Source organism: Ruditapes philippinarum, unplaced genomic scaffold, assembly GCF_026571515.1.
Source record: "Ruditapes philippinarum isolate M1 unplaced genomic scaffold, ASM2657151v2 ctg9881_1_1_1_1, whole genome shotgun sequence".
In the NCBI taxonomy this organism is placed as follows: Eukaryota; Metazoa; Mollusca; class Bivalvia; order Venerida; family Veneridae; genus Ruditapes; species Ruditapes philippinarum.
Window position 1 is genome coordinate 16456 of NW_026865035.1, and position 10829 is coordinate 27284.

General features: G+C 30.9%; 1 protein-coding gene and 2 long non-coding RNA genes across 3 annotated transcripts; 1 reads left to right on the forward strand and 2 right to left on the reverse strand.

Annotated features, from left to right (window-relative positions):
- On the reverse strand, window positions 1-10488 carry LOC132727642 (uncharacterized protein KIAA1958-like). Its single transcript, XM_060713215.1, has 4 exons — window positions 10244-10488; window positions 8291-8806; window positions 6933-7184; window positions 1-325 (listed from the first exon to the last, which is right to left on the reverse strand). The coding sequence occupies exons 1-4, from the start codon at window positions 10486-10488 to the stop codon at window positions 94-96; spliced, it is 1245 nt and encodes a 414-aa protein (XP_060569198.1). The 3' UTR covers window positions 1-93.
- On the forward strand, window positions 1054-2810 carry LOC132727643 (uncharacterized). The gene is made up of 3 exons (XR_009625380.1): window positions 1054-1235; window positions 1613-1722; window positions 2043-2810. It is a non-coding gene; the product is annotated as an uncharacterized LOC132727643 (long non-coding RNA).
- LOC132727644 (uncharacterized) lies at window positions 3677-5229 on the reverse strand. Its single transcript, XR_009625381.1, has 3 exons — window positions 5020-5229; window positions 4557-4638; window positions 3677-4228 (listed from the first exon to the last, which is right to left on the reverse strand). It is a non-coding gene; the product is annotated as an uncharacterized LOC132727644 (long non-coding RNA).
- Window positions 10489-10829: the final 341 nt, after the last annotated feature.

The window sequence follows — 10829 nt, forward strand, 5'->3', positions numbered from 1 at the left end:
TAAATCCGTGCCTTTACCCATTTTTAAAAGTGGGCCGAGTTGACCCGTGCCGAGTTGGAATAGGGCCGAGCTGACTCGGGGGCCGAGTATGTTTTAGGGCCGAGCTGACCCGGATTCATGCAGACTTTGGAGTTGAACTTCGAACTTGGAGATCTGAGTGAGTGTTACTGATTTTATTTGATAAAATGTCAGAAATGTTCTTTGATTGATCATTGTTAATTTTGCTGTAGTTGTTGATTGGGTTGATATTCTTGTGCCTATCTGTACTATTTGATTTGCTGGAACTCCCTCGTCTTGGAGTTTTTGTATCAGTCTCTTCCTTGAACTGTAATTTAACAAAACAAATTTAGAAAAACACACTTTGAAAACTAACATAACATACTACATGGTCGCATGAATAAGTTCTAGTTTAGTGAACCCTTATGAGCTTGTATATATTTTTTAACTGTTTTTTTTTTTTTTTTACTTTTTCAATATAAATATCATGTCTAGCTCTAGGAAACCCCTTAATTTACAAGCTTGCACTGTTACAGAAGGTTTCGCTTAAAAATGTTGACTACGCTTTTAAAAAAAATCAAAGTATAATGTGTGTATTTCCGTGGTACATATAAAATAATATTATACCTCATTTGCATACGCCCTTCTAAATTTAATATGACGTCATCCGGTCCATAAACCGCATAGAGACCGGGGCCGGTCCATAATTCTTATATAGCCTGGATGACGTCATATTCAATATAGAAGGGCGTATACATGCAAATGAGGTATAATATTTTATTTTGTTGTTAAATGATTCTTTCTACTAAATTTATTGTTTTGTTTCACATAAATTTATTACATGTTGATCAAAAGTCATGATTTGTCTTTAAATTGATTATAAATTTTATTTATACAGTTTATAATCAAAAACCTGTTTACTATCAATTTTTGCTGCACTTGATTTTTAGAGAAATTTGAATGAAAATAGATAGGTGTTAAAATTAGCGCACTTTTACATTCATGGTAAGTGTCATTGCAGAATTTTGTTTTCGAAAATAATGACGTATGATACTGCGGAATAGGGCCCGTAAGTGTCGTTTACTTTCACTTTCGATTTACCACTTCCGGGTACATCGGCAGACTTATTTACCGTTACGCATATAGGTAACCCGAAGAACTCGAGGGGTATAGAAGTTAAATTTGTTTCGGTCCTCTTCAGATTTGAAGGAATGGATAGCACGGGTCAAAAAATGCAGGTAGGTCAATTATCTGACGGGAAAACGAGGGATTTATAGAGTTTAATAAAACTAGTTTATTTTCGGATAGTGACAATTGTTTCGGATGTTTTGTCAAGGTAGTGAATTCTAGTTGTTTAGCTTTTAGTATTGTTTTAAAACTACTGATGTTAGGAATTAATTCAAACCATTTTAACTTGTTGAAATAAACAATGGAGAAACATTTTAATTCTAGTGTATATTAAAGTTATACAAAATTCGGACATTGCACAGTAATTCGGATATTTTTTCCCTTCCATTTTATTCTTGTTCCTTTTTCAGTTATATACACATGTTAATATGGTACCTAGCAAATTATGATTGATTTAAAAATATTATATTTGATTAAACCATTTCAGATGTATAGACAAGGAGGTATATGACAAGTATAGAATATACAGTTGTTCAATATGGACCATTAATCAACTGTTTACACTGCCTATGATCCTGAAATATCTATACATCAAAGGTAAATACATGTAAAATAATTGATTAATTTTTAGTTGAGATTGGAAAGATAAACAATTATCCAAATATATTAATAACTTGGATTTCACTGCATGATAATTGATAAGTAAATAAAACATTAAAAATAGTCGTGTTTCAAATTCAAGAAGATCAATATTTTTGACTGTTATATATTATGTGTTGTTGTTTATCTTTAATGTTTATTTACTTCAAATATGAAATTTTTCTGTCAATCATGACCAGCTTATTAAATGTAATGAAATTATCATTTCTAGTGTCTTACACTTGTAACAACATATTTATTGATTTTTCATTCTGCAGGTAAAAAGGGAAAAGATGAAGGAGGATTTGTCCATGAAGACCTTTATTGCAACTACCATCTTCCAGTTCCTTAATTTGAGAATGATATCAGAGAACACACAGTTACAGTGAAATATTAGTTTAATATAAGCCACTGAGAGTTGTCAAATGTACTTTCCTGAAGAAGATGAATGACATCCAGCACAAAAATCTTAATGTATAAAGAGTATGATTTTATGTATTTGACACTATGAACATGTTAATGTCACAATGATAGAAACAGAGTAAAATGTCCACATTTCATTGCAGTTTTAAGTATTAAAACTAGATACTCTATTTATACCAAAGCTGATAACACACCAGAAATTAGGTTTTTCATGGAATCACAGTATAGTCATATGACATTATGGACATTAAATGACTACGAAGTAAAGATTAGCAAAAATATTATATATATCATCTACTACTAATATTGTGAGGTAATCATTGATAAGCTCACAAATTTGCATTCAAAGCTTTGATATCAAGCTGAACATTTTTCAATTAGAATATGATTTATAACTCTATGATAATTTGTTCATGTTAATTTTCAAAGTCTTTACATTTGTAAAAGGAAATATTCTTATTCTTGTATCAGTAGACATTCACAGTGTAAAGTTACATTGTCCAAATAACTAATAATAAATCCAAGTGCTTTCCTGAAGTTTTTCTTCCACTGGAAAATCAGTGTGATATATATGCTAAGCAGTGCACTATAAATTGTGTAAAAATAAAAGTTTATTAAACTTATGAACTGTTTTTGTTTCTACTATTTGGCATATACTGTATTTATAGTAGTGCTTGATCATAAGAGTTCATCTGCAAAATAAGTGTCACTGTGTACTTTAATTCTCTAACAGCAATGGCTAGATTGCTTGAATATGCAAGCATTGACTATATTAAATACTATGCATGTCATTTGAATTTTGTCTGCCCTTAAATCGAAACAGACAATATCTAAATAATATTGATGAAAAATTCTTGACAGCTCTTCAATGACTACATTTACACATATGTACATGGACAGAAGTTAAAAGCATTGTGTGGTGTTTTTTTTTTTTTTTTTTTTTTTTAAACATTGACAATTTTGAAACAGTTCCAATGGGTATATTAATGTATCAGTGATGTAATTGTTTTGTATCAAGTGCAAACCCTAAGTTTTTCATGTATTGTATAGATAATTCACTTTTGGTCAAATGTCAACAGGTTCAATACATTATAAAACAGGTAATTTGAAACCCAAAGAAGTATATGGTATGTAATAACTACCCCTCTGATACTAAAATCTTCAAGAAATGCAGAATTGCAAGTCTTCTCCAATTAAGAGAGAGACTTGGGCTTACAAGGGCTAGCAAGCTAGTGTTTTGCTACAGAATACTCAACACAGATGAATTGCATTAATATTGTTTACTCTGGTATTACTACCTGCCATGTACAATGCAAATCATGGCTTTTCTAAGAGCAGTGAAAGGCTATAACTGGAAGGAATTTTACACATCTTGCCTCAGAAACAAGTTTTTCTTTGAGATGATTTTTATGATATTTAAATAATGGTTAAAGATTACATTATTTTTACAATTGCAGTGATCATGGTGATAATATGAAATGAAACTCAATCAAGATAGAAACATTTTAATGCTGAACATTTATCTTTTTACCATTCCTGTTACTTTACAAGTCTATTTATAACAAATTTATCTTAACTGTTTTGAAACTACATGATGCCTGGTTGAAACTGTTTTGGGCAGCCATTTGCAGAAGATAAATTATCTTTGAATAATTAAGTTAATACAAAGTTACAAATGACAGGTTAATTATTTCTAATCAAGACAGGTTATTTATTTCTAACAAAGACAGATATTTTGTTTATCATTTTTACACTGACATATATCTTTGAAGTGTCTTCAACCTTAGTTTTTATTAGAATACAAACATTCAGTCAGACAGTTTACACAAGACATGGAGCTTTAAGAAGCTTTAATTCAGTCAAAATCTGTAATGGACTGCCATGTCTCTACCACTATGTACTCCAAGACTGTGTATGGACATTTCCTTTCATCTATGCCTGGTATCACTATTTGACTTCTAATCTGCTGGTGAACACTCCAAAATAAATCAAGAGCCATGACAAGTACTTGTACTCAAGATCCAACCAAGAAATCACATACCTGTATATAAAGAAAATTTACCATGAGTTGAAAGAAATAATAATTGGTCAGCTATAAATTTCAAGCATTTTCATATTGTCATGAATAGAAAATAATGTTGAAAAGGAAGAAACACTTCTTGGTGTCCTAGTTTAACTAAAAAATATGACCCACTCACTTGAGAAAAATACTTTAAACAGTATTTAACATGAATTAACTACATATGCCATACTGTTTCTTTATTTAGCTACACTGTAATTATTTACAAAAACGAGAACATTATATGTAATACAATAATATTTATTTTTCATTAATGTAGTTTAAGTAGCTTTAAGTATATATTTCTTACCAAAACGATTTTACAGCAGAGCATGCATGTGTATTTACATCGGATACCAGTTCACGTCTTTCATCTCACCACTGTCCTCAGTCTAAATAGAGGAGCAAAATATTTCATTGAATTTTATAACAATTTAAATTGGTTATATACAGATTGACTGTTTGTGCTTTATAAAGATAATAATCATAAATAAATAATATTTTCAGTTGGAAGAAAATATATTCAACTAAAACACACTGATAATCATATTGAAACGTTTATCCGAAATATGCGCTGTCCGAAATTTCTAAACATTATATACTTCTGAGAGATAATCAGGTAGCGCTATAAAAAAATTATAAAATCAAATTCACCAGTCTGGTGTCAGATGCGAATGATGTTGTATCAAAAAACAAATTTATTAGATTTACATGGAAATGAAAATATAATCAACATTTATTGGGATAAACTGAATTTGAAATGACACACCCACCTGAAGATTATACGAAGTTGTCTTTCATTGATACTTGTTCAGAAGATGAAACCATTTGAATTTCGTTACAAAACAAAAATCTCTGCCAATTTCCACATATCATTTGCTTTTCCATGTAAGTTTTACTTTCCCATCGGCATACAAGTATTAACCAATATAGATAAGCAATGTTGTTGATGTTTGTTTGTACCCGGAAGTGCAAAATATCGTGAAATCTCGCAAGTCACATGACGAGACTTACATACCCTATTAGATTTAACACGAGATTAGCAGCAAACTATAATTTATATCAAAATTATTAAAATTTATTGAAACTTTGCAAAAGTGTGTCAAGATGTCTACTAGTTAAGCCCCTTCGCCCTTTACCTGTTTAGGTTTTGTTAAGAAAAATTGCATGCTAAATTTGTAAATTGAAAAATCTTTCAATTTACAAATGATTTGTAAATACCGGTATACAAATCATTTGTAAATTTAAGGGTTTCCTAGACCTGAATATTGGGTGTTGGACTAACTAAAAAATGAAAACGATTGTCCTGATTTATATGTAATTCACAAGGTCCCCTGAACTAGAACTTCCACGAACGGGCCCCAATTTCACAATTATTTAATCCAGGATAAGTTTAATCCATACATTTACACACATGCATGCAGGGCTCTCGTTAGCATTTTGAGACTGGGGCCAGGGTCCATGCAGGGGGGGGGGGGGGATTTTGCATGATTTTCAAATATTTTTCATTCAAGGGGGAATTTTTTTTCAGTAAGACTTGAAATCATGCGACATTTTGGAATGCTACAAACTGTCCAGAACGTCATATTTATATTTATTACATGCTTTTCGGTGGTTTATAGAAATATATCAGTGATATAAAACTGGTAATTTCACTGTTTTAAACAGTGAAATTACCACTTTGATAATTTCACTGTTTTGAATTTAAGCCCCTTACGTTGTTTCAGTGAAATAGCAGCGTGCACAGTACTGGGTACCAACTTAATGACGTGACGTCGTAAATGACGTCACGTTGCATTATTATTTGGCGCGCTTTTCATTAATTATTAGATTTATTGTCTTTTTAAAACGTTTCTTTGCATGTAATAAAAAGAAAATTTGTTTAGTTGCGCCACTCGTGAAATATACCTTTTGGTGCTCACTCGGTGAAATATATTCCGATCTTACACTGAACTAAACAAATATCCTCTATATATACTAATTTCCGATTGCCGTCCGCGGAATACATACTAATTTCTGGTTGCCGTTTGCGGAATATATATTCGCCAATCGGCGTTTTCTATGCCAGTTAAATATTAATTTCAAGGGGGATTTTTTTTTGGTTTTAGGGGAAAAAAACGCACTTTTTGGGTGGGGGAATGGGGCCGATATTCGGCCCCAAATTTTACCAAAGGAGAGCCCTGGCATTGCATCAATTTTGTGACATCTTCATTAAAATTGGAACCATGACATAGCATTGACAATTTCGTCTATTTATATTAGTTAAATTTATGACAAATGAAAATACAACATAATTTCAAATGAAAAATTTCCACTTAAAGTACAGCTTTGGAGAGTGGTTGTGAAATTGGGGCTCACCTTTAATTGACAAATCAGTACATTCTTTTTATTTATAGCAAAAAATAATGAATGAAAAATTTAATTTTAAAAATTTAAAACAAAAAATTTCACTAAAAATTCACTGCAACTGAGCTATGTTTATATGGTAATTATTAATTTAATGTATCAATTTGGGAAATGAAATCATTTCAGTTTTACAGTAACATCCCGAAAAAAAACAAATATTACATAAATTACATTTCAGTATTGTGGTTGATCATCAACCACAATACTGAAATGTAATTTATGTAATATTTGTTTTGTGATATTTTTTTTATATAATTAATTTAAATTAAAAAATCTCTACCTATATGGGGTAATTCTTGAATTTGTAATGTTGGCGTCTGATTTCATATCATTCATGATGTTATATAGTTTGTTGATCCCCATTGGAGCTTTTCTATACCAGCTCTTCTGAGTGCCTCCGCCTGGTGTCAGAAAGAAAGGACTTTCATCCGAACACATGCTCTCTGGTCTTTTATCTCGGTACATCTTGTAGAGGTGAATAGGGCATTTTCGTGTGTCTTCATCATTGCCAAATGCCTTTGGTTTTACAGTTCTTTAACATAAAATTTGTTAAATAAATAAATCTTGAAAACATAAAAAAATAATTACATAGATTCTAAGGTATGAAAATTGTTGAAAAAGATATGAGCAAAAATACTTTATTTTGTGGTCTTAGTTTATTAGATTTTACAAAATAAGTATTACAGTCAAAACTATGATAGTAATGACCTGCAAATTAAGGCGGCTGGCCATACTATAAGTCAAGGTCACTAACCAATACATAATTATAGGCAATATATAGAGCTACAAAGGTTCTATTTGATTGAATAAAGGCTACTTGTGCATAAAGGTCACATTCTCTCGGATGGCCATTGCTAACAAATTTGACTGTATCATGACAGTGTTTTTTTTCTCTACTTTGAGAATGGTGCCGGTACCGGACTGATTGGGAAAAAATGCGTTATTTTGACTTCTATTGGGAATATTTTTTAATCCATTTTTCAGCTACAAATGAGATTAATCATCATGAATAAAGATAGCTAACAGCTTCCACTGTCCAGGTAGAACTATGAAGTGGTGATTTATATGAATATGTTGGATTAAAATGATTTCAGAGAAATTACTTGGCCTTGTGGGAATTTTGAAAAGCCATTTTGGAAATTTAAACATTGGAAATTGGGAATTATAATGTCTTTTTTCTATTGGGAACGGTACCATTTTAGGGTAGTAGTTATATAAAGAAAAAAACACTGCATAAGATAGAGTATTATTTCTGCAAATTGAGCACAATTTCTGCAAATTGAGACTTTGAGTACATTTTCTGCAAATTGTCAATTTATAAATATAAAGTACACATTCATATTGTTTCGTTATTATAAATAAAAATGATTACTGTTTTTTAAACTTAAAATTGTGAAGTAAAATAAGTGTTTTTTCTTTAAATTTTAACAACAGGCAGTGGTAGTACATCCGAATGGTCCAATGAAAGGACATTTGTCATCGGCAAAAGATCTGGGTTCGAGTCCCAGTTTGGATACAACTATCCTTGCTGTCTTCTTGTTGAAATTAAAGTTAAAAATACTTTAGAAATAATGTTGAATAAGAAATATGATATTTTTTTTAATCATTTAGAAGAAAAATTGTATTATAGTTTTATACCTTGTATCTCGAGGGTTACAACCTGATCTTGTTTTTGTTTGTCTCTCTTTGTCATACATTAAAAATTCTTGCCCCGTCACCTCGTCGATACATAATTGTACGTCTCCCCAGCAGAGGTCATGGCATTCTTTGCCTGTTCGCATGCCAAAATAACTTGTACAAATAAGCCACATGGAATGTATTAACGCTCTTGGATTGCCATCACCAAGTGTACCATTTTCATACATTTTATCCAGGGTCGCATCATCCAACACTTCTGCAGTTTTTGGTTTGTTGCCCAATCCTAGACTCTTGAGTTGCTGTTGTTTTTTTGTTAATACAGCTCTTGTTTTAGAGAATTCTACATCTTTAAAAATGGATAAATGGCTTGATTTTGATTTCAAATGACGATCAATTGAGCTGATAAATCCTCTGATTGTTGTCGGTTCATATTCGGAACCATCTTTTTTGGTTATGCCCAAAATACATGTACAGAGAAGATGATTTAGTTCATCTGGAGGTATGTACTCTGCAGACCTGGGGTAATCATCAATCGTAATCATCGATTTTTTAATTGATTACATGATTACACTGTAATCATCATGTAATTGATTACCTTGCTCAAACTTGATTACATTAATTGTAATTAATCAATTACAGCTTAAATTCAGTCTGTAATTATGATTACAATTTGATTGATGTTGATTACTTTCAGATTTTACAATCTGAAACTATTGAAATTTAAATGATTTATTTCACATGTTACAGTTTAACTTATACTCCTTTATAATGATCTTTAATCACAAACTGTAGAGTGTAAATTGATTGATTTTGATACTCAATAGCAGCATTTTTATTAAATAGAGAGAATGTTCTCTATTGATATCCATATTTGAAGTAAATAATAGAAATTGTCATAATAAACAATGATTGTTCATAAAGGTAGTAAAATATCACATGAGATGTTTTAAGACATCACTCACAATGAAGAAATAAGTTTTAATCCATACATTCACCAAATTCTAACTGAAAGATAGACATTGTTTGGCTGGTATTCTAACCAAAATGTCAAGTCATTGGATTTATGATGTCTTTAAATTTCCTAAAGAGACATCTGGAAATGTGACAGCACAGTGCAAATTGTGCCCTAGGAAGATAAATGGAAACACTAAGTCCATTCAAATTTCATTATAAAGGTATGTTAAATTTTGTTTCACATATTTTGGTTTAACCATGTTTTAAAAAGTTTCAAACAATGTAGATAACTTCGTTACTTTGTATAGTCAGTTTATGTCAGATGCATATTACTATATTTTATATATATGCAACAGTTATTTTGTAAGGTGATAGACAATGTGTCTATATTATAATGGATACTGTTGTACCATTGAAGTGTTGTAAAAAATTGATAATTTCTTTGTAAAGCCTATTGTCTCTTTGAATTCCCATATAAAATTTTATTGTTTTCACACCTGTTTTAACACCTGTATACAGTATACTGTACAATTGACACTTTTCAAAATTTCTGTTGCAGAGAGTTCATTATGAAACCTACACCAAGACTGAGGACCATTCCTGCATCATTGGCCCCAGTAGAGCGTTTGTTTAGTGTTGCGGGTAAATTTTCCGTCCTGATAGATGCAGTCTGACTGACAGACAGTTTCATGAACTTATGATGCTAAAGTGCAATGCTAAAATATGATAAAGTGATGTGACAGTAACTAAAAGTGTGTTAAATTGATGACTGTTGATGAGCTGGAAATCCTTTGTGTATATAATGCATATATTAAATAGCATTAAGAAACTTTTGTCTATAGTTATACATTGAATGTAATCAATTATCAATCAATTACTTTCTTAAAGTAATTGTAATTTAATTGATTACAGAGGCAAGTCTGAGTAATCAATTGTAATCAATTACAATAAAATCTGAAAGTAATTGTAATTCAATCAATTACTGATCAATGTAATCACCCCCAGGTCTGGTACTCTGGCAACCTGGCTTCATTTTTTGCCATCAAAAATGACATAAACAATTTCATGTCACTTTCTGTTTTTCTTTTTGTATTTTTATTTTCATTTTCTAACAGGAAGTCATCAGGATCAATTTCCCTAAAATTTCTGTTTGCAACCTGAAAATCTCCATACTCTTCTTTATCATAGAAGTTATTAAAAATATCATCCAGGGCAGAAGCATCCAAATTTGCAAGTTCTTCCATTTTTGCAGACGACAGGAAGTAAATGAATAAAGAGGAAGTACATGTACATGTAATTTGTTATTTGTAAATAAAGAGAGTAAATAGAAGGGAGACAACTCAAGTTGTACTTTTGTACATGTATATGGGGTTCATTGAAGGGGGAAAAGTAGTTCCGTAGCAGTGAAATTATCAAAATGATAATTTCACTGTTTGAAACAGTGAGATTATCAGGATTTAATCTACTGATATATTTCAATAATCCATTGAAAAGCATTAAATAATATCTCACATACACTAACGCCACAGATTTGATCCATAAAAATTAATAAATATTTTGACAAACGGCGCCAATCCGTAAGCAT

Coding starts and splice junctions, on each gene's coding strand:
- LOC132727642 (XM_060713215.1), bottom strand. CDS start 10,488: ATGGAAGAACTTGCAAATTTGGATGCTTCTGCCCTGGATGATATTTTT. Junction 8,807..10,243: donor CCAGAGTACCAGACCTGGGG/GTGATTACATTG, acceptor TGATTACCCCAG/GTCTGCAGAGTACATACCTC. Junction 326..6,932: donor TCAAGAATTACCCCATATAG/GTAGAGATTTTT, acceptor GTTAAATTACAG/TTCAAGGAAGAGACTGATAC.